We start from the raw sequence: 23,354 nt of genomic DNA, 5'->3' as shown, positions 1-23,354 counted from the left end.
GTATAAGGACAATACTTATTCTTCCTCAAAAATATTTATCAGTGTTACCAATAGAATGAAGTGCTGGAGTCATAGGGATTTCAGTTACTGGCTCTATACAAAATGAAGTACAGGCAATGTGTTCACCATTGTCCCATTGATTTTTCAGTCCAGTCCTGACAGAACATCTGTCATGAGCAAGACTGTGCTGTAATTTCATACTTTCTTCAATCTTTGAATTTGTTTCCAGTATTTAATATTACCAGTGTACATGCCAATATTGATAATAAAATTGGACTGAAGGTACTGAAATTCTTTCAGTGTAAAAAATGGAATTTTTTATCAGATGGTGTGAACTTTATTACTTTAGTTTGAATTACGGCTTTTTACCCTGTAACTTATACAGAACCTTTTTTATTTGGCCAAGCAATGACTTGGGATGCAATAACTTATTGCCTCTCCATGAGTGATAAGTCAGCATAGTGCAGAAGTTGCAGTATCGCTAGTTTTTGTAATTTTTGTACAGATTGAGCAATTTGGTGTAGTAATGGTTTGCATATCCGTGGCAGCAGATAAGATTTTTGATTGAGGACCTCAGCTTCCTTTAAGATAGTAAGTTTCTAGCTGCCTTGGTTTACAGAAAAGCTGGAAAACATGCCTGTATGTGTTCAAAACACATGGTATCAAGTGACAGACAGATGTAATTTATTTTTTTAAAAAAACTAATGAATTGTGGAGACAGAACAATGACCTTTGAACACTTGTGGCTGCCAGTGCTGGCATGTAGGCTGGCTTTCACATGCATGCTATTTCTACTAAGTTAGAGATCTATGTGGTTTTGGCAATAAAAGCTTTTCCACTGTAATTAGCTTCTCTTTGGTCTGATTTAAGCTTGCATGTGTTCATTTATGATATAAACATATTCCTTTCCTGCTCTTCTTAAAATACCTTTTTGAAATATGTGTAAAAGCTCCCTTTTTTGAAACATTATAGAAGATGGTTCTGTGATTAAGACCTGTGATGTTTATCTTAAGTGTGTAATTGTGATTTAAAAGAAGTGCACCTCTACATACTGCAGAGAGGAGGTCTAAAATTTTCATCATTAGAACTCTGTTAGGCACTGGGTGAGAGTTGGCAGAGTTATTCCACTCCAAGCAGTTTAAAAACACTGGTTTCATGTTGCAGACTTCCATGGGACTTTCTGTCACTATTAATGCTTGCACTTGTCAAATGGAACAAAACAAAATAGGAGAGGAGGCTGTAAGCCCCTAAAAAAGTAGGTCAATGGGCCAGCAGGTTATTTGGCCAGACAAGAACGAGTGGCTTCATTGAATCATGCTGTAATTGTTTTTATCCTGCTGGCAGATTGCTCTGCTATGCTTTAACTTCCTATGTTAATATTTTCATCTGTATTTTAACCACTTGAGAACCTCTGTTAGGTGCAGGAGAAGGCACTTTTCAAATCAAATAAGTGATAATTCTGGTATTTTCCGTAAAAATCATCAGTGAATTTAAGAGTAGCATAACCTTAGTTTATAGATCCCAGCTTCCTTTTTAGAATTTAATATACTTTAAAATAAAATTTTTCAGAAATGGAAGAAGTACATATTATAGTGAATTTGTTTTATTTTAGGACCAGTAAGCAAGGCAGATGGAAACAGGATAAAGATGAGGGGAAAAAACCTGATTTCATGTAGCTTAAAAATGTAGAAAGTGGCATGGTTCAAGAGAAGTAACTATAAATGAAATGTAATGGTATCGAGAGACTGGAAGTAGGCAATAACTTTATGTCAGTGCAGAGTCTTTGTATGGAAGAAGTACAGTTGTGAAGCAAGTTTGGGATACATTCCGAGAATTGATTTTGAAGTGAGTTTTGAAAGAAAGAGTTAATGGCTGTGTTTGAGGGAGAGGCAATAATGCAACTGGGCAACTTTGCTAGTTGTCAGCAGCAGAAACATTCTACACATTCTGGAGTCCTGAGAATAGTAATTTTAGAGACATAGAGTGGAGAAGATGTAACAGAGAAAGCCAGAAGAGATCCTAATAAGAACTTCAGTGAAAAGGTGTTTAAATAATGGTGTATAAATATACTTTGAAGGTAGCAAGTGGAAGTGAAGATGTAGATGGTACGGGTGAAACCAAATTCAAAAGTGAAAAGGACATCAAGACTAAAGACAGGCATAAAGTGATAGCTTAAAGCCAAGATGAAACGGTGTCAGAATATCCTGCTTATCAAGAAGAACCTTAAAGCAAGGTCAATTCAGATAGTGAAATACTTGAGGTACTTTTGATAAGCAGAATATTGCATTTAGAGATTACTCTTGTTAAAAGAATTGCTTGTCTTTATTAAAAAATTAAGAAGTATATAGCTTTTAAACTCATTAATTTTAAAGCTTTCCTTTGTTATTTTTTGACAGTTTGGAATTTATTTTCTGCAGAAGAGGATACATCTAACTCCACGTTGTGCTTCACAGGAACCAGGCATTGTCCCTAAACCTCATACTTTAACAAGTCCCAAAGTGTAAAAGGTAAAATTGTGTTCTTATAATTAATAAGGTTCCCATGGCTTTCAGTTATCAACACAGATGGGCTGCATAGCAGTGTTAAGTAGTACCTTTTGTTCTCTAGAACATGACTGAGTCTGAATCTTAGAAATGGACATAGTCCTTTATTTATTTGGTGTTTACTTTCAGCTTGACTGGTTTTGGTGGAATTATCTCTGCAGTCTTATCCTTGGCATGTATAAGTACTGAGAGTGTTCAGTGTCTTGCAAATTTGGGTGCAAAGACAGAAGAGTCAGACCTTAAAAGATGAGAAACAAGGGTGCTACAGGTGCATTTCTTGTACTTTTCAGTACTTTAAACTATTTGTCTTGGATACCAGATCTAGGTTGCCAGTTCTGACTGTATATATTGCAATATACAGGATCTGTATATTGTAATCAATAATTTTACTGAATTCTGGGAATTGAGTGCTCTGTTAAAGTGAAAATACTGACTTTTAAATTCTGATTCTGCATAATGAAGATGTCAGTTATGTCGCAAGTGAAGGTTTTCTGTATTAAGCTGTACAAGTATTTTTCTTTTGCAGATTAAGGAAAGTGTATAATTTGTCCTACAGAATTTCATATTGCTCTTGATCCCTATAATTTTAGGTACCATTTTTGTATAAAAATTAACACAGGGCTAGAAGTGTAATTAGTGCATAGCTGTATTAGTGCTTACCATGTAAGCTAAATGAAAACAGGTTTATAGCTTTTGTCTTGATTTTAAACTTAGTTCCATGCCAGTCATGATAGTTAGCTTTTACTGCTGAGCAGCCTGTCTGTTGTTGCGGACTTTTGACAAAAATTCAGACACTTCTTCATAATTTACTTTTCTCATGCCATTTATGGCTGGTGTTCAAATGTTACAACTCTGTTGCTTGGCCAACTAATGTGGGAAATTTAATTTGTCAGTATGGCTGATGCAATTGTTATTTTGAAGAATTGGAGGGAAGAAGTGGTTTGCTGCCAGTGTGTCTTTGTAGCACTAGATTTTGGTGAGTGAAGGCAAGACAAAAGTGGTCCATACTAATTGAAGAAGTGGGGCATTTGGGGAAAAACACCAGCATGCCTTGTGATGTGCCTTGAAAGAGATTGTGCTGCAGCACAGCTTTCCCATATACTTTCCGGCTGCGCTTAAGTTATGAAACTTTGTGGTGAAAAATGCTGTTCCTGTGAGGGAAATCTACACCATATGTTGTTGAAGATTCAGAGTCAATTTGGTTGAATCACAAGCTTTCTTGCTCAGCTCCCTCATCATGCATTTGCTGCCATATTTGTTGTGGTATTGACACTGCTCATTCCACTGGTTTTAGTACTCTCAGAAACAAACAAATCCTTCTCAGAAAATACTGAGTCACTAAATGGACTAAGATCATCTTGGAAATAAATGTAGTGCCTTTTTACTATTAAGTTTGTAGGCTACTAAAAATTCCTGAAGGATCTGCAAGTTCAGCTCATATAAAACTTGCTGCATGCAGCTGTTCCCTAATCACTGCCAGTGTTACAATCTTGCTGCTCTGTTTTAGCAGCCTCTGACAACTGACTTCAAATGAAAGGAAAAGGTTTAATTCTACTGTTTTATGTTTGACTTTAGTATTTTCATAACCTGTGTTATATTCCTTCTCTCACTAATAATACTTTGTTCACATTCTTAATTCAAAGTCAAATGCACATCTGGAAAACCAAAAACTTCATGTCTTGAGTATGTCACTGCTTTAAGAAATGGTCAGATTAACTTTCTCACAGTACGGAGATCACATTCTAATTGGTATCTTACTGTTATCTTTTCAAGTGTCTATGATAACAAAGTGCTCAAGAAAAAATGCAGTAAGAATAAATTATAGTTGTAAAGAACTATATCCCAAATGCTTTCTGTTTGCACTGTTTCTAAAGAGAGTGTACTCCTAAGTGTATTTCACATCTGTTGAGCCTTCAAACTTATGAGGGTTCTTTAGGAAAAAGTTAAAAATGAAAAGCTATATCTGAATTCAGAGTCTAAAAAGGTTTCTATTTGTTTAGTGCAGACTTATTTACTGTAGCCTTTAATAATGTTCTCTTGAACCCTGTCATGTAAAATGAGCTATTAAGGCCCAGGTTATGATGGTAATGGAGACTACTTTAGAGAAGGTAGGAGGGCAGAGCAGAAGGTTGGAAGAGAGGGGAAGATTAGGAACAGCTTGTAGAACAAATGAAAACGTCAGTATGCTCTAATGGAAAACACATTTTTTTCCCTCAGCACAGTTTGATATTTTTTCTTCTCTTATAGGCAAGCGTACAAATGTCTACCACAAGACTAAAGTGTGATATGTTATGTTTTTTACCATAAGCACCCATAAAATGAGCTCCATTGCAGACAGGTATGTTAATAGATGTGGAGAGTTTTGGGAGAATTACTGTTCAGTTCTTTCTTTAATAGTCTTTTTTGTATGGTTAATACATTTAGATATTAATTTATGCAAAAATTAAAGAGTGAGGTTTTGGCTATTTTTGACAAAGTAAATTTGGTAATTGTTAGATGTGTCATTTTGTAGTCACTGAAAATAGTGATTTAGATTGCTTGAGGTTAATCTTAAATTGCACTACTTGTTTTCAGCCATGGGACAACATCTGTGCAAGTTGAGCTGATTTTTAATGTTTACTTGAACTTTCAATTTTTTTAGTACTTAGTTTTTGATTAAGAAAAGCAAATACATTTAAATGATTAGTGTTGCTGTGGATGATAGTAAAGTGACCTGCTAACTTATTTCAAGGGAAAAGTAATAACTGAGGCATGTTTTTCTACTTGATTCCTTGTGCTGCACTCTCTTAGCAGCGTAGGTGAACATCTGTACTTAATGTCCTGTGTATTACCATTTTTGAGACTTTGGGAAATGAAACTTGCATCTAATTTATGTCAGTGGAAAAAATAAGAGTAAAAGCAATGGATAAAACTTCTATAATGCTTGTCTAACTTGTCACTTCTTCTAGTGAAGTTCTTTGGCATCTCACTGAAACTTCAGCCTTTTGAATATATTAATTGCTTCTAAAAGCTTGATGTTTATGTAGTAGCATACAAAATAGTAACTTCCTAACATCACTGTAATCATAATATACAGTACAATTGCCTGATGGTTTATGAATCAGAGAGATGAGGTAAACTTTTTAGAAAGGTTACTTTGCTTAAGGGAAAGAAACATTAGGGTAAGAAATTCCTAAGGATAGACATACAGAAGTTGATGTGGACAGCACTAAATAGACTGGAAGCAGGGAGAAGTTGCAGAAATAACATGTGAAAGTCCATTATACAGCAGTTTTGGAAAACAGAACAGTTTTGACTTCACTTTCAAAGCAAAAGGAAGTGTAACAAAGGAACTGTACGAAGGATACTGAGGCATCTTCAAAGGAAAACACATTCTTATTTTGGTATTTTAACACCTCTTTAGCAGTAGATCGGCAGTTGCCAAGCTAAGAAATTTATGTGATAATTACTGAGGAAGCAAATATAATGAATAGTTACTGTTTAACATTGATATTAATTGTATATTTATGAAATTACATATGTGGATGAAGTATAGCATATTCCTTAGCTCTCTTCCACTAATAATACTTCATAATTTAAGAAAAATAGATTTTCAGTAATTAGAATAGAAATTGCCAGTAAGTAAAAATTAATTACATACATCCTCTCCCATGTTTTCAAAAGGGTAAGGTAATGCAAATAACCAAGAAGATAAAAACCAAAATGAAGCATTGTTCAATTAAGTGTTTGCATAGGGCTGTAAGTTCTTATGAGAAGCAGTCTGAGAATCTCTTGAATTGTGTCAGAAATGTAAGGTTTTTTGCTTTTTCTTTAGTAAATGCAAGCAGAACACAGAAGACTTAGCTTCAGGTTACTGATGATGGCCCTTGTGAGACATCACAGTAAAACAGTTCCTTGCTTTCTTGATGTAATGGAGATGATGACAATGATGAATAGTCAGCTCTTTCTCCTTCCCCTTTCTTTGTGATTGAACTTCAAAGGAGATGAATTTTCACTCCAACATTTATTTCTTTTTGTTTCTTTCAGAAATGACGGAAGCATTTTTGATGGGCTGGTGGAAGAAGATGACAAAGATAAAGCAAAAAGGTCAGTTTCAAAGTTATTTAAAGCTAAGAAATGTCCTATACTTGTATGCTTTAACTTACCAGTGTGATTTCTAAACAATAAAAATGTTACTCTTATATAAATAAACATATTACTCAACAGCATTTCTTCTACTGTTACTTTTCAGATATATTGTGTATTTACAAGTGTGGCTCAGTTGTTTGTGTTTTGTAAAAGGGTGCTTTATTCCAAAGGCTTTGCTGCACTGTTCCTTAAGGAGGAAGCCATTCTTCAAAAATGGTGTCTGAGATACAGAGTAGGTGTTTTTCTGACAGTTATCACAGCAGAAATTCTTAAGGGGCTGTTTGCATCAGGAACCTGGCAGTAGTATACAGTGTATAAGTAAGTCTCATAGTTGTTATAAAATATTTTCTGGTTTCCTTTTCAGAGTGTCTAGAAACAAGTCCGAAAAGAAACGTCGAGATCAGTTCAATGTACTTATCAAAGAGTTGGGTTCCATGCTTCCAGGGAATGCTCGGAAGATGGATAAGTCCACTGTGCTGCAGAAGAGCATTGACTTTTTACGGAAGCACAAAGGTAATTATTTGTAACAGTAAACGTTATTTATAAATTCTTACTCTTTAAAGTGATACTCAATTATTACATAAAATATTAAAAATTCTGCAGCTCCTTGAAGGAATTTGTCAAAAAAATGTGAAGTGCTTCTGGAGAAAGATATTCTTAAGATCATCTAGGTAGCAGAGATGTACCTGTATTTCTGCTAATACTTAGCAAAAGCCAGTACTGAGTTTTTTTGTCTCATGGTTCTCTTTGTGAAACATGAAATCTGTTTCACAAAGAGAAGTTTTATTTTTGAAATAACCTCGAAGTTTTTTGTTCTGGACAGACATGGGTGCAAATGGCTAAAGTTTTGCTTCACAGGAAAACTGCTGATCCATTTTAGTGGAAGTACTTGCTCGAAATACTTATTTGGGTATTTAGATAAGCCTGGTTTGAACAGCTGATTTGTCTCTCCAGGTTCTACATGAAGCAAGATAAAGCACTGAAAAGCTATTCCAAGAGAAGTTAATGCTCCTTCTCTTTGTGTCGGGTGCTGCCTACACAACTGGCTGCTTAAACAAAGATGATAAGGCGATAGGGCACTGTGGTTTCCAGCAGTGTTACTGGGTTGGTTGCTTGATGAGAGAAAGTGCAATACAGAGAGCATAGAGACCAGGAGTTATGGGCATTTTGGCTTTTTTTTTTTTTTTTTCCCAGCTGGGAAAAAAATGCCAGAAAATCTATAAATACTTTTAGCTAAAAAACTTTTAAAGTTTTAAGATATACACATGGATGTATAAGGCTCTGTGTGTGTGTTGTTGTTTAAAGGTCATGTGAAATGTCAAAACAATCGATATCCTTGAACATCTTTGCTGTTTGCATCAACTGACGGTGGGATATACCCATATATGTTATACTGAAGTTTGTTACAGGTTATTTCTGTCATGAAAAAAATTCTTCCACCAAGTGTACATTGATTTATGGCTTTTAAATATTATATACATAAAAAAATCTCTGTTCCTGCTCCTACACTTGTTCTTAATATGGCACCTTGTGGTTCACACTGCAAAAACAAGATTAGAAACTGAAGAAAATTGACTCTTTTGCTCATTTCCTTGGGTAATTTCTGAGAATGTATGCTAACTAGAAAGCAGTAGGGTCAAAAAAAGTAACTATAAGGTTATAAAATGAGATATTAAGTGGATGAATAGCTATGTATTTATCAACAGTATGTGTGTCAATTTAAGGTATGAGAAATGTTTCTCCATACCCTAGCACATCTCTTCCATTAATGTTATGTTTCCGGTAACACCAAATGTGTACTGAACATTGCTGTTAAAATTGTAAACATAATTTAAATGAAAAAGGAGGGTGGTATAATTCATATGAGAATTCATAGGTTTGGGGTTTTTTTTTCCCAATTAAATATTGATTATGCTGTTTTAATTTGCTGAGATACATTTGTCTCATAAGAAAAGAAAAGCAGTATGAAGGCTCCTCTTCTGTAAAAGCCAGTTCTTCGGGTTATAAGGCCTTTGTGAAAGTTGGTTCTGTTTCAAAATTACTTTATCTTGTATTGGAAATTCCTGACATAAAATATAGAATGCAGAACAAACGTGTGTCAGCCAGCCAGCAGTCATATTTTTCTCTTCAAAGTGCTGAGATTTTTTTTTTTTTTTAGAATGAAGGGGCAAAAAGCAGCTTTGGAGAAGGATGCCTTTTAGGGCAGGGCACTTTTGTCCTTCACTTAGTGTGACAGAATGCAGCTCTGTGTGACTGCACATATCATATTAAGGTCCCTAAAGCTCTGACTGTCAGTGCTTACTAGCATTGCTGTACAGCATTTTACATTAAAGTGGTTTTGGACAAAATGTTGGTAAAGTTCAGAAGAATATTTTATCTCCTGAAGTGCTTGGATATGTTGCAATAAAGCTGAATGACCTAGGATAAATGGATTGTTCAGCAGTGAGTAGCTGCTTTATGGTTGAAATCCTACTATGTTGAGCCACCAGGATTTAACTGCATTGCTTCTGGTTCTTCCAGGGCTATTTCCACATTATCCAAGCTTGGTACTCTGGCAGCAGCTCCAAATGAACTATCTGAGTTAATTATTATTGGCCAATGTGGATTCTGTTTCTCACTGGGAAGATACAGGAGGCTAAACACACTGACACTGTATCACTGGGAGGTTCTCTTTGACTAGTACTGCCTGTCATCTTTCACTGAATTTGTAAACAAATTTTTTAAAATTAGTAAATACTGAAGAATTTAGCTGCCTATAATTGCAGGTGGTAGACTGATACTCCTACAACCCACAGATAAATGGTATAGATCTTGGCTTGGCTGGCAGTTTGTTTTGAGAATTCTTGGTGCTGGTGTAGAATTGCTTCAGATATAGAACTTGAAGACTGAAGTTTAATGTGCAAGTTTGGTTATGCTCCTCCTTCTGGTATCTAGCTCAGGAATGTGGCCTTACCACCATTTATCTCTGAGTGCAACCTTCTGCCAGAACTTCTAGGCATTTCTCTGAAGTTGCCAAGTGGAACAGGCTCATTCTGTTGCTTTGGCTCTGTTTGCTAGTATCATGCTTGCTCTAATTATGGAAAATGTAAAAGAACACCTGTACTTGTGATAAGATATTTCAGAATGGTTTGTTAAAGGCATGAACTTCAGCTTTTATTTAGCATATATCTGTTCTAATGCAAAAGACAGTCTTTTTAATTCTGAAGTAGGATGGTTATAAGGGCTAGAATGAGCCAATGAATCAGACTTTTCCAGTTTAAAGTGAAGATTATCTGTGTTCTGTGGAATGAATGCACTAAGTTCCTGGAATTTTGCCTCCACTTTGGTGGCAGAGCTTTTCATTTTCAAGTCCTGTGACTTGCCCCTCAGTGTTCAGTATCTTCATTCTGACTGAAAAGCTACATTTGGGATTATACATAGGTTTTCTTAATTCTCCAGCCCACTCTTTCTGCTTTGTGATACCATTTCAAAACAGATTGCAAAAGCCTGATGAATTTATATGTTTTGTGAGATCGGATAATTGGAAGGTCTTACTTGTTGATTTTTTTTTCACTTCTTCTTGCAGCTTTCCACTTTTGGCCAGTTTCTTGCATGACGTTGCTGTTGTTTACTGTTCTTTTAGTTAAGTCTAAAGCTTTTTTGTAAAGTTTTCCCACTTCAGTGTGGTAAAAAAAACTACGAACTGCTCCAGCTCTTTGCATATTTAATTCAATTCCAGGTTTTCTGGCTCTTTGAGGCACCTGAACTAAGACTCTAGCTTACGATCTTTGTACAGACTTGTCCTTTAAAAATCAAAAACCTTAAAGAATTGGTTTGGTTCTTTTGATTTGTCTAAATACTTGATTACTTGTCCAAGATTGTTCGTACAACCAGTACTTCTGTGATGCTCTTGTTATTCCTCAAAACTGAAGAGCTATGAGGTCCTGCTTCTTGTTGTTTTAGTTATCAGTTGATAAGGAAGCATCAGTTTCAGAACCTGGCGTCAGGCTTTGCTTAGCAGCTGTTGATTCTCTCACCTCTGTATGGAAGTTAATCTATGTATTTCTCAACTCCTGCTGGAATCTTTACTCAAAATTCATCTATGTCAAAATTCATTTATGTGTCTGTAACAGACAGGAATTCTAGAGTGGAGTCTGTTGTAGAGCTCTTAAGAATCTTTGTTGAAAAACGACTCTTTTTAAGTATAACCAGAAAAGAGCAGGAAAAGGAGAAAGGACAATGACAATTTTTAGTGCAAGGGTTAGAATGACAAGGACTGGCCAAGATACTTGAGGATTAGCTGTTTTAATGACATAAACTGATCAGGAATTTTGGCTTTCTAAATCTTTGTAAACAACACTCTTTATAAAACATTTCATTGTAGTCTCAGGGGAAAGAGCATTTTTTATCATCAAAATCTGTTACTGACTGTCATTAACGTCAGTATTGCCTTGAAATCTGGCAAACTGGTCGAAGGAAAGAGAAGACAAATTTTATTACGACATGGAAGAAGACATTTATTTTCTTTTTACGGAACAACTTCTGTATGTAATGAATGAACAACAGAGGAGACTGGAGAACTTTCTCCTGTTCCTTAACTATGAATATGTAGCTTAGGGGAAAAATAATGGCTTTTGGAAGTATGAATCCTTATACTGTGTATGTGTTTGATTGTAGAAATTACTGCACAATCAGATGCCAGTGAAATTCGACAGGACTGGAAACCGACATTCCTTAGTAATGAAGAGTTCACACAGTTAATGTTAGAGGTACATTATTTCTGGTTTTCTGGGAGTAGAAGAATTCCTTGCTGGAAGTCATTCCATTATGAAATTTTTCAGTTTGATGACATATGTTTTTATTCTCATATTTGAGTTGTAACTATATGTTTTCATCAAGATAAGCCATCAAAGTTCCTATGTAAGCAGAGTTTCAGAATGTTGTTTCAGAAAAGCAGCTTTGCTTTGAACTACATTTTCAATTAAATAAACATAATAACAGCAAGTCTGTAAATGAACATGTTTACTGTCAAAGTGGATATTTTAAATTAGCAGCATAAGGAAGGTGCTAGAGAAAGAATTATTATGCATAAATTAAAATTCTAGTTATGAAAAAGGCTCAACATATCCATGTAACTTGAGTGCAATAAGTAAGTGTTTAATTTCTTTACCTGCTATGCTTTCCAAAACTGGTTGAGAGCATTACTTTTCTGAAGATTACATGAATAGTTGCAAAACTACTAGAAAGAAACTTTAATTATAAGCTATTATTTCATTGAAAATGAGCATAAGTCATTTATATCTTGTTAGTGAAACAATTTTTAATTATAGTTAAATGAAAAATATTACAAATTAACAAACACTTCTTTATTTTTGTTCCATAGTTAAACCTTTGCTTTGATGCACAGATACAAAAAGTTACAAGTTGTGGGTTTTGGTATTTAAAAAATTTTCAGAAAAGTCCTCTGATATAAGAGTTTTTTTCAAAGATGTGAGCTTTGAAATTTCCTGTTTAGAAATACAGTTCTGTTGTGCTTTTGTTGGTAGCTTTCAATTGAAACGTTGTGTTATATTCAAAGGAAAGAAGTTTGAGTTCAGTAAAGATAAGGCAGTCAGAACTGTATCTCACAGATTTCAAGTCTCAGTAAAATCTCAATACAAGCTTCTTTCATTGAGATTGGGAATGTTGAGCTTTTTAAACACTAAAATTCATTGATTTTGCTGACTCTTTTACTTGTTCTTCTTGTAGTTTTCCCACATCTTGGTTTTGTCTCTAGCTCATTTTTATGAGCTTTCTGAGATCTAAAATGGTGATGGAATTAAAAATAACAGGCAGGCAGTGGGAGTTGGGGAAAACAGTGGCTGTCTATATATGTATTTGCTTCTGAAACCACAGATTATTTAACGATGGAACAGTATGGGAATTGTAATCGTTTTAGTGTAAAAACAAGATTAAGGGTTTTCAGTAGTGAAAGACATTTCCATTTCAGCAATAAACTAAACTAAAATTGGTCTGCATTATTTTCTGTATTGAATATAGCTTAACATTTTTAGTATGCTGTTTCTTTTTTATTTAACTGCCCGTTATGTTTAATTTCAGGCTCTTGATGGTTTTTTTTTAGCAATTATGACAGATGGAAATATAATATACGTGTCTGAAAGTATAACTCCCTTACTTGAACATTTACCAGTAAGTAACAAATTGCTTTTGGTAACATACCAGTTTGTCTGTGGTTGATTGGTGTTCTGATATGAGTATTTGTGGCATATCCCACAAGTATTGATTAATTGTTGGCATTTTTGGCCAACAGACAGATGGGACAGATGTATGCTTTGTTTTAGTGTTTCTGTTTTTTCTTCAGCACAACTCCTTCCTACTGGTCTGTCTTCTATATTAAACATTTCCTTTGGAAATGCAGAATGCAGTTGTCACTCTGTTAGAAAGGATTATGAAGTGCCTAGCATCAGTTTCAGTGTAGCTGAAGTAACACAGTTGATTGCAGGGGACCCTTTAGAGTTCACAGCCTCTACATGAGTCAGAAGAGTATTACTAAAGATCTAAATAATTGAAATTTTTTAACTACTTTTTTACTTCTTTCTTGACAACACACTCTGATAAATACATTGCTGCTGGTTCTGCTTTTTAAGTTCAGTATATACTTTTGGGTTTATCACATTCGCTCATCTTTAATCTGGGTGAGATTGCTCACTGGTACGTGTAACATTCATTTAAGTTTTTAAAGTTACCTTTGAATAATGTTATTCTGAAGTGAAGCAAATTAATAAGTGCAAACAATTGACAAGTTAAATTGCGTGTTTTTCTAGAAGAGAAGGACAAGTTCTGTTAAATGTTAGTTGTCTTACTGTGGTAAGAGACAAAATAAATTCTCTTAAAGTATGCATGATAACAGTATGAGAATTTTTTAAATGGGCAGGTAATTGTGATTTTAACTTTTTCTTTTCGTAGAATTTGACAGGTTCTCAGAGGCACGTTTGTTCTTGGTTTTTAGGTGTGATTTATGAATTCTAAACATACATTTTATGATTCCTCTTTTTTTGAATACTTAACCAAATGCATTTATGCATATAATCAGTTGTTCAGTTTTGCTGCATTCATCTCTGTTGTTTGCGGTTTTGTGTATGTAGCTATGGAACCGATTATAAAATGTGGTAACTGGCAACTCATCCTCACCCAGCAGCTCACTCACTCACCCCTCAGTGGGATGGGGGAGGCAATTGGAAGGGTAAAAGCGGGAAAACTTGTGGGTTGAGATAAAGACAGTTTAATAGGTAAAGCAAAAGCCATGCATGCAAGGAATTCATTTACCACTCCCCATAGGGCAGGCATATCAGAACAGATTTTTTTCTTGCAAAATACTAATATGTATTCCAGCAGGTGACTTTGTTGAGTCAGTAATGAACTGTGGAATTGTTTTGCATTAAAATAGTAGGCTTTGTGACATTGATGTCTTGAATTAACACTTATTAAATCTTTTTCTTTCAGTCTGATCTTGTGGATCAGAGTGTATTTAATTTTATCCCAGAGGGGGAACATTCAGAAATTTATAAAATATTGTCTTCTCATCTGCTGGAAAGTGATTCCTTGACACCGGAATACTTAAAATGTAAGTAGTAATTTTGGGCTAACCCCTGTAGGCAGCTCTGCCCCATACAGCTGCTCGATCACTCCTCCCAGTTGAACAGGAAAAGAGTCAGAAGAGTAAAAGTGAGCAAACTTGTGGGTCATGATAAAGGCAGACTAACAGGTGAAGTCAAAAGCTGTGTGCACAAGCAAAGCAAAATAAGGAATTAGTTTGCTCTTTCTGGTTGGTAGGCAGTTGTTCAGCCATCTCTAGGAAAGCAGGGCTATGTCATGTATGATGGTTACTTGGGAAGACAAATGCCGTAAACCCAGATGTCTCCCCCTTCTTCCTTTCCCCAGCTTTTATTGCTGAGCACAGTGCCATACAGTATGGGATATCCCTTAGTTCAGCTCTCCCCGCTGTGTCCCCTCCCAGCTGCTGGGGCACCCCCAGCCTCCTCACCAGTGGAGCAGAGGGAGATAAAGAGAGGACCTGTGCACTGTGTAAGTGCTGCTGAGCAATAATGGGCACATCCCTGTTAGCAACACTGTTCTAGTCAAAATCCAAAACACAGCACCATGTGAGCTGCTGTGGGGAAAATTAACTCTATCCCAGATAAAACCAGTACAGCAGTTGTGTTAAAAATTATTTACTTGGAATTTTACATCATCAGTTTTTCCAGTGTTATTTGAGCAGAGATGTGCTTCAGAGCCCTGAAGAACACAAGTGTTAGTGTCCCCCCTGCTCTAGAGTAGAATTTTCAAAGTTGCATTGCCTTTTAATCTATAATTTCCCGGTGTATTAGAAGGGTTCATATTGTTTATAGAGCTTCTATTCAGACAGTTTTAGCAGTTGGCAAGAATAAATACATAGCAGGCTAATGGAGTTTGGGAGCATGTGCTTTAGTGAACTTAAGTTCAGGGCATCTTCTTTAATACAGCTCTAGTTCTCAGAGATTTTCATGTTGCTAATATTCAAAGCCCTTCATGCACAAAATCTAAAGGAGTTCTTTAGGTTAGTTACTGTCATGCTGGTTAAAAGCAGAGGCTGTAGCCAGTTGGAATCACTACACTTACAGTATCTCAATATGTATTCAGCTTTATTATACCTGCTTTCCATTTCATGTTGCCTGTGTGCTTCATCAAGCATATAGCCTATTACTTTGTTTATTTTTTTTCTAGCAAAAAATCAGCTAGAATTCTGTTGCCATATGCTGCGAGGAACAATAGATCCAAAAGAGCAACCTACATATGAATATGTAAAATTTATAGGAAATTTCAAGTGTTTGAATCATGGTAAGTAATTTCAGCAGTGTTTGAGTGGAATACTTAGGCAGCTCCGCAGCTAAACTGGCTTGGGACCATGGTGCAAAATGTAGGTAAACTAAAATCCAGCTTTCAAAAGAAGATCTTGAAGCAGAATTTTATCACTTCTGTATTGGTGTAATGGAAAAGAAGAAAAACTGCCTATCAGGTATTACGGGTCTGTGTATTTGAATGCAAAACGTAGTAATTATGCTTAATGCTTTCAATTAAAGGAAACTACTATTTTGTAAAACATTTTTTAAAAGAATGTTAGAGGAATTTAAGTAAATGTTTTAAAATAAGGAGCCTGAATTTAGTTCATCATAAGCCATATTTAAGCAGGCGTCTAACCTGAAGATTAGTGGTACTGAATACCTGCAGCTCTCATTACACAGGCAACTGGGAAGGAAAATGTAGGTTTTCCCCCCATTTCAGTTCTGTGCTTTCACTTGACAGGAGTTACCACTCAGATGAGTGGGTGGGCCAGTACCGTTTTCTGCACTGAGTTGCTACTCCCTACCATTGAAATTATTTTTATTAGCTATGTATAATATTCTTCGTCTGTGCTGCACCTCTAATCTGTTTGGCCTGGCTGTGCTGACTGTTTACTTGGGAAGCCTGTTTTTGTGTCCAAGTGGGATCTGCAGTGTGATCAGTAGTAGATTCTTAGAAAGATCACCCAAAAATATTATGAAAACCAGTATGTTGTAAATAAATCTGTGGAGTTTTTATCTGATACCACTATTTTTCTCACAAAATGGGAAGAGGTTGAGTCTTAATGCAAATACAGTTATTTAATATTATAGGAAATACAAGAAACAGTCCTGAAAAGGCCAAATATAGTGCTAGTCTTGGAAGGAGGAGTTGGGAAACTGCAGACCTATTGGTTGCAATTTGATATTTGGAAATACTCTGGAACAAATAATTAAAATATATATGAGTTTCAGGAAGCTGCAGGGAATTGAATGGCAACCACTGTGGATTTTCCAGGTAGAAATAGCATCAAATCAGTTCAGCTTCCTCTACCAAAGAGTAACACACTGTATGGATAAGAGGATAAAGCACAAATAAATGATGGACTTTTCAAATATGGTTTTGTTATCATATTCTGTTCTCACAAACGTATAAGGGAAGCACATGTTAATTGAAATTGCTTGAGAGTAGCTGCAGAAACTGATTGGAAAGGTTACCAGTGTTCACCGTCAAAGTGCAGTTTTAATGGACAACTTCTGGATTTGATTGGTATTTTCATTAATGTTATGAACAATGGAACATAGTTTGAAGTCATGAAATAGTCCACTAAAAACAAGAGAAGAATTCATCCCCAAATTTAGAAAAGAAATTATTTTGGTCTAAAAACCCAGAAAAATTGACTAAGAAAAAATGCAAGTTACTATGTTTAGGAATATCAAACTATATGAACAAGGATGGCTACAGCAAGCTACGTAGCAGTCCTTTAGGAAAAGGGGTTACTGTGGAATGTAAACTGAATGTGACCAAATCACCTTGACCAGCCACCAATCTGAAAATGCAAAAGCCTTTCTAAAATATAGTCAAAACCACCTGAAATAATCCCACTGCACTTCTTAGCACTTGCATGTCCTCATCCAAGTTTTGATACTTATTTGTCAGAAGTAAAGAAGTTGGAGAGAGTTCAGAGTAGAGCAACAAAACAAGAAGTAGTTTATAAATCTAACTTAAAAGGCAAGATAAACTCTGAAGAACAAAGGACGAGGGCTAAGATAAAGAGGAAGGAAACTGCTTATTTTCTTTCTGATGGAAAGAGCAAGGAGCTGTAAGCTGAAATTTGCATGAAGAAACTTTAGTAGGGGTTCTAATCTAGAGCTGAATTAAAACCAGTCAGGCTTTGAAAGACCTCACAGTGTTTTGAAGTCACCATCTCTAGGCCTTAGTAAAGATAAACTAAATTGATAATGGATGGAAATGAAAGATAAGGTTAATCTGTTTTGAGGTCTAGTCCATCCTTTGCCTCCTTTTGATTCCATCTCCGTGATTCAATAAGTGGAATTTGTTCTTAGCTCAGTATCCTGATTCTTTCACATCTGTAATTGTGCCTTTGATTGTTCTGTTACTTGGTATGTCTTCAGCATGTGTTGCTTAAATGTGATCGAAGTCTACAAAGTAAATACTTACCTCAGAGTTCAAAAGAAAAAATTAGCAAAACCTGATGCAAAAGATAAATTTTAAAGATACTTTTGAAGAAAGTGTAATCCAGTCATTTTTACCAGTTAGCAAGGATTAGAACTGTTATTAGTTTCTTAAAAACACTTTGTCGGTAATAATATCGTATTAACTGTAATTTTAGTTCTTTGAGTAAGTAACTGGATGGTCATGTTCCCATTACTACTCTGTAACTACTCCTATTACTGTGTTATTATTCCTGCGCATATAAATGTAGATATGTAGCATTTTTCTTAATGCATGTTAAGTTACAAGCAAACCACAGATAAATATTGGGCCACTTGTCTTGTGATATTACTGCCATTTTCCTCCATACTTATATTGTCATCTCCTCTGTCTGCCCTCAGTTCCCAACTCAGCGCACAATGGTTTTGAAGGAACTATTCAGAGATCACACCGGCCTTCATATGAAGAAAAAGTTTGCTTTGTAGCAACAGTTAGATTAGCTACACCTCAATTTATCAAGGTATGTACAAATGAAATCACTTTTATATCATTCTTAAATGGACTCTAAATGGGAAAACTTCAGAGAGAATGCAAACAACATTTAAAATATTCATGGAAAACCATAAGGAATTTTATGATATGAAACTGAAAGTGTCTGTTTCTTACTTCAAATAGGCTAAGTTTTATGCAAAGTATGAAACAGGTTATGGTGAACATTAATTCTAAATAGGAATATAAAAGAGAAATATGCAAGAAATAAATTTCGAGGAAGTCCACAGGAATATAATTTAGCAAGATGAACTTAAGCAATATGAAAGATTACATCAAGGTTCCACTTTCACTGGAGAAATGATTGATTTAGTTGGAACTCGGACATGAATTTTTTGTTGCTGGTGGTCTTTCTGCAGTTTGACACAGAAGTAAATCTTGGAGGGCTTAAAGAAAGCTTACATTACTTGTCCGTAATTAAGAGTTGGGTTTGAGGTAATAGAAATCTTTTGTTTCTATGCAGTTAATCAGTAACTCAGTGGTTTAAACCTAACATTTTGCTTAACTACTAATGTACAATGTGAAGGTGCCTTTCCAAGCTTAGAATTGGATGCATATGATACTTGTAGTTCAGTAAGTATAATCCTGTTTCTTTCCAAAACCAATAAAAATAAATACTCAGGATACAGTACAGTATGGTCAGTGATTGTGATTCCATTATATGTTTCATACAAATATGTGAATCAAGGTTCAGGATAGTCTGCTATCTAACGTTTGTTTTTGCAATTCAGTTGTAAAGTAATGCCATGAAGTGCATGTAGCCCAGTGTTAAGCTGTTGTCTGTAATACAAGAACTCTGAACATTTAAACAAGTTTAAAGCACTGATGATGTCTTAAGCTGAAGACTGTTGGTGGTAGCTTCTGAAGGATGTGGTTTATCTACTTTGCACTTCAAAAGCATAGTAGGGAGCATGTGGAGAAATCATAGAAACTTCTTCAGTTCTATCAGGCTGAATAGGAATTTTGTCTCTCCAGACTTGATGCCAGAGAAAGTTTGTTTATTTTTTCCAAAACTATGGAAATCTTTCATCTGCCACTTTACTTCTCATGCAGGTCTAAAAAATATGTTTCCTGTTATGCCTACAGTTGGTAGAGATGTTATATGTGGGATTTTTGCCTCATGAAATAATTGTGGAAAAAAGACCAACCTGACATTTGAGAATGCTTTTGTCTTTTAAAAAAGTCTGACAGTTCATAGTAAATCTTCTATGTTTCCTCCTCTTGGAAGCTGAGGAACATCCATTTATGATCTTCAAGTGTCTCAGTCTCCTGCAGGCGAAAACCTTACAGATTATACTCTGGCCAGAGTTTCATTCCTGTGTCTGAACCTCTAAGCCTTCAGTGTCCAAGGAAGCTTCCATGTTACAAAAGTTTTAAGATCTTTCGAGACTTTCAACCGGTGCTGTTCATTTGGGAAATCTTTTGAAGAAGACTAACATAAGAGTGAAGACTTAATCTGGCAATACCTTTTTATACTCGTGATACCTTCTGTTATTATTGAGGCTAGCATTGACTAGTCTTTAGCGAATGAGTGTATGTCAGGAATTTTACCATCCCAGTAACTTCACTAACAAATGCGCAGCCAGTAATGAGATGTGTGTTCTAGTATTGCCTTATTTAAGGTAGAACTTTCCTGCTCATCTGTCACTTATTCTCTTTCTTTCAGTTGGTATATGGTTCTGGATTCTTTATTTTTTTTCCTTGAATGTAATTTCTCGGGATATGCAATGCTTTTTGCATCTTTAAAGTTCATATTTTTCTTTTATGCATATGACCCTACCACTTTTGTAATAAAACATGTCACAAATTTTGCTCCGTAGTGAAGGCATTTGGTTCTACACATTGTTTAAAACATTTGTCTTGCATTTTGGCTAGTTGATGTTTGCATTCTATCAAGAAGGCAGGATTAATCCAGCTGAAAAGATTCTACCAAAATACTTTTTGTTACAAATGAAAGTCCTTTCTTTTCTAGATGCCTTGTTGACAACTTCAACAAGACGCCTTGTTGAACAAGCTGGCTTCTGCCCAGGGGTATTTTACAGTGGAATATCTGCAAATCATTAATATAAATGCATTGAGTAATTGGATACTAACCTGCTGCCATTTGCTCTCTAACCATGATGTTTTACTGTGGTTTTACTGCTTGCACTTCAGTGATTTTTACTTTTGTTTTGACTTGCGTCAAAATAATTAGATCAAAAGAAACAACAAATCAAAAGTATGTCTCAAGGATTATACTCTTGCTCTTTCATTTCTCTTACTTTGAGTGGTGCTTTATTAAATGCTGTAATTTTAGAAAAGTAGGTGAGCTTTGGGTTCTAGGGGTAGTTTCAGATTTGAAGCTTAAATCTTGCTAACTGGAATTCACATCAAGAGTCGTAAATTTGTGCCCAGAGTTGTTTAGCTCATTGCCTTCATCTAATTCATCCATCATTTTCTCAGTCACTGTCTTTAGATTTTACAGTGATGAAGGTGAGGAAAAAAACATTGCCTAGGTGTGGTCACTTTTTCCTTTCATAGAAAGAAAACTTAGATCTATTTAAAAAACTGCAAAGTATCCAATTAAACTCTTTGGATTATAACCTGAAAGAATGAAAAGAAAGGTCCCTCTGTTAGTCTTATACTGTATTTTTCTGCAGGACTGCTTTAGTTACAGATGTTTGCAGGGCAGCAATGTGCTCATCTGTCCACACCTACAAGTATTCTATCAGTGTAGCAGCAGCTTCCACATTGCAGTCTTTAGGAAACTCTTGTAACTGATTGTCAATAGATCCCAGGGTGTTCCTGGCCCTGGAAATACCATTGCAAGCTCCTACAAATGACAAATGTGTGCATGTGTCCAAAAAAGAAAGATTTACTTATCTCTAATTTTAATGTAATTCTTTGAGGGATACATTTGTATGCATGTATTCCATCACCCATCTTCCTTCTTGTAAGGCAGTACTAGAGGAGTTTGCAAAAGAATTGACTGGCTTGGGGTGCGTGGTGTTGTGACTGTCTCTGCATGAGGCACAGTACTTGGTGGGGCATCTTTACCTTTCTCAAAGGGGACAGTAGAAGTTGGCTGACATGCTCTGAATATGTTGGAGTGGAATACGTTTAGAATGATGTGCAGAATACCTTGAGGTTTTGTTGCAATGGAAATACATCACTCCCTTACTTTTCATGAGTTCTAAACATAAGAATAGTGTGTTATTTGTAGTACATGTCTGTGCACAAAAAAGATTTAGAGCACTTTGTGTTCACTAAAGGGAAGAATCCTATTCCTAAACTCAGAGTAATGTGACCATCTTGCTAGTGTTGGGTTTTACCCATTATAAACATGGACTATAATCAGACTGTCTGGTGGGAACGTTTCATCTCTTCTTTTATGTGTTCCAATTTAAAAGCATAACTGCTATTGATTTCTGCTAGTACTACTGTGTTTGTAGATACTGAGTTAATCTCATGACATGGTTAGTCCATTTAAATCAACTGAGTGTCAGCTTGGCACAGTTGAGATTAGATTCTACCTCAGTATTATGCGTTTAAACAAGCAAAACCAATGAAGCAGTCTAAAAATAACATTATAACTATTGTGGAGTTATCTACTAACTTTAGGTAAGTCTGAATTTTGACAGTTTATCTACTAGAATAGAGCAGTTTTAAGAGATTTTAATTTTTTTCCTTTGTAGGAAATGTGCACTGTTGAAGAACCCAACGAAGAGTTCACATCTAGACACAGCTTGGAATGGAAGTTCCTATTCTTGGATCACAGGTGCAGTTCCTTCTGTGTAGTAGCAATAGCAGCTGAATCATACTGCTGGCTGTAGTATTTGGTGTTCACTAACCTGCATTAACTACTCATAGCTTGTGTTGAGTTTAATTTTTTTTTTCAGAGACATACTGTAAACAAGACAGCTTATATGATTAATTCTGGTTTCTTTGAGAGTCTTTTGTGTGTGTGAAAATAAAATGACATTGATTTTTCTATTAAATTAGGGCACCTCCGATAATAGGTTATCTTCCATTTGAAGTTTTGGGAACGTCAGGCTATGATTATTATCACGTGGATGATCTAGATAATCTGGCAAAATGTCATGAGCATTGTGAGTACAACTAAGTCACTAAAATGAGCAAGTTTGTTAAATTGTACAACTGTTCTGCTGAAATTTTGTGATATTTTGAGTGAAGTTTGACATTATTATACTGCTGTTCCTTATCTTTGTTTTTCTTTTGAAACAGAACTACAAAACACATTTAATTTTATCTTATAATTCCAGGGTTTCATTGTGGTAAATTGGAGTGCGCAGCTCTATGACTAATACTTTTTCAGTTCTTCCAATAGCATTTAAAAGGCTTTATACTGTTTAATAAGTGCAAAAATTGGTGGAAAATTTTCAAACCTGTTCTTGATAGTGGTTGTAATACTGGATTTAGACATGGGTTTGGGCTATACGAACCTGGGAAATAATGTTCTTTTTATGTAACCGGAGTATTTACAGCTTGGCAAGACAGTAAACTTTATTCTTCATCTTTATAGTAATGCAATATGGGAAAGGGAAGTCATGTTACTACAGATTCCTTACAAAGGGACAACAATGGATTTGGCTGCAAACACATTACTATATCACGTATCACCAGTGGAATTCCAGGCCAGAGTTTATTGTCTGTACGCACACTGTTGTAAGGTAGGTTACTTTTTAAAGTAATCCTACTGGCATGGGAGCTACCTTGATGGTATTTTTGGAAGTAGAGAAATTATAGCAGCGTAAAGAATCACTGGAAAACTTCCTGGGATACTTTATAAGCAAGGTGGCTTTGAGGAGTTTGGTCTTTGAGGTATATTTTTTAAATCATCCCGCAATATAGTAGTCACACTTGGTTTGTTCTTCTAGTTATGCAGAAGTTAGAGCAGAAAGACGACGAGAACTTGGTATTGAGGAATCTCTCCCAGAGATAACAGCAGATAAAGTGAGTGTTTTATACAATTTTATTTTACATCTTCACATACTAAAAATTATACGCAAGCAAATATACAGCAGCAAAAAGTGGTTTGTCCCATTTGTCCCTAAATAAAGTAATTATTTGGTCTCTAAATAATATGACTATTTAAAATGATCAAAGAAGTCTAGAAAGAGT

General features: G+C 35.4%; 1 protein-coding gene across 8 annotated transcripts in view; it reads left to right on the top strand.

Moving 5' to 3' along the window:
• CLOCK (clock circadian regulator) overlaps nt 1–23,354 on the top strand; it is a 55,371-nt gene that overhangs the window by 18,182 nt on the left and 13,835 nt on the right. For 7 of the 8 annotated variants that reach the window (XM_008641427.2, XM_008641426.2, XM_017744340.1 and 4 more), the window contains 13 exons: nt 2,397–2,507; nt 4,791–4,881; nt 6,570–6,629; nt 7,036–7,184; nt 11,328–11,419; nt 12,750–12,839; nt 14,154–14,274; nt 15,414–15,527; nt 18,086–18,204; nt 21,908–21,990; nt 22,215–22,321; nt 22,756–22,903; nt 23,111–23,186. In XM_008641427.2, the coding sequence (XP_008639649.1) occupies nt 4,835–4,881; nt 6,570–6,629; nt 7,036–7,184; nt 11,328–11,419; nt 12,750–12,839; nt 14,154–14,274; nt 15,414–15,527; nt 18,086–18,204; nt 21,908–21,990; nt 22,215–22,321; nt 22,756–22,903; nt 23,111–23,186 (1,206 nt within the window). In that variant the 5' untranslated portion in view covers nt 2,397–2,507; nt 4,791–4,834. Of the gene's footprint in view, nt 1–2,396; nt 2,508–4,790; nt 4,882–6,569; nt 6,630–7,035; nt 7,185–11,327; nt 11,420–12,749; nt 12,840–14,153; nt 14,275–15,413; nt 15,528–18,085; nt 18,205–21,907; nt 21,991–22,214; nt 22,322–22,755; nt 22,904–23,110; nt 23,187–23,354 lie in introns of those variants that run through there. The other variant, XM_017744341.1, reaches the window with a different exon arrangement.

Source organism: Corvus brachyrhynchos, unplaced genomic scaffold, assembly GCF_000691975.1.
Source record: "Corvus brachyrhynchos isolate BGI_N302 unplaced genomic scaffold, ASM69197v1 scaffold17, whole genome shotgun sequence".
In the NCBI taxonomy this organism is placed as follows: Eukaryota; Metazoa; Chordata; class Aves; order Passeriformes; family Corvidae; genus Corvus; species Corvus brachyrhynchos.
The sequence above is the reverse complement of the archived record's forward strand: the minus strand, read 5'-3'. Positions and strand labels throughout refer to the sequence as shown.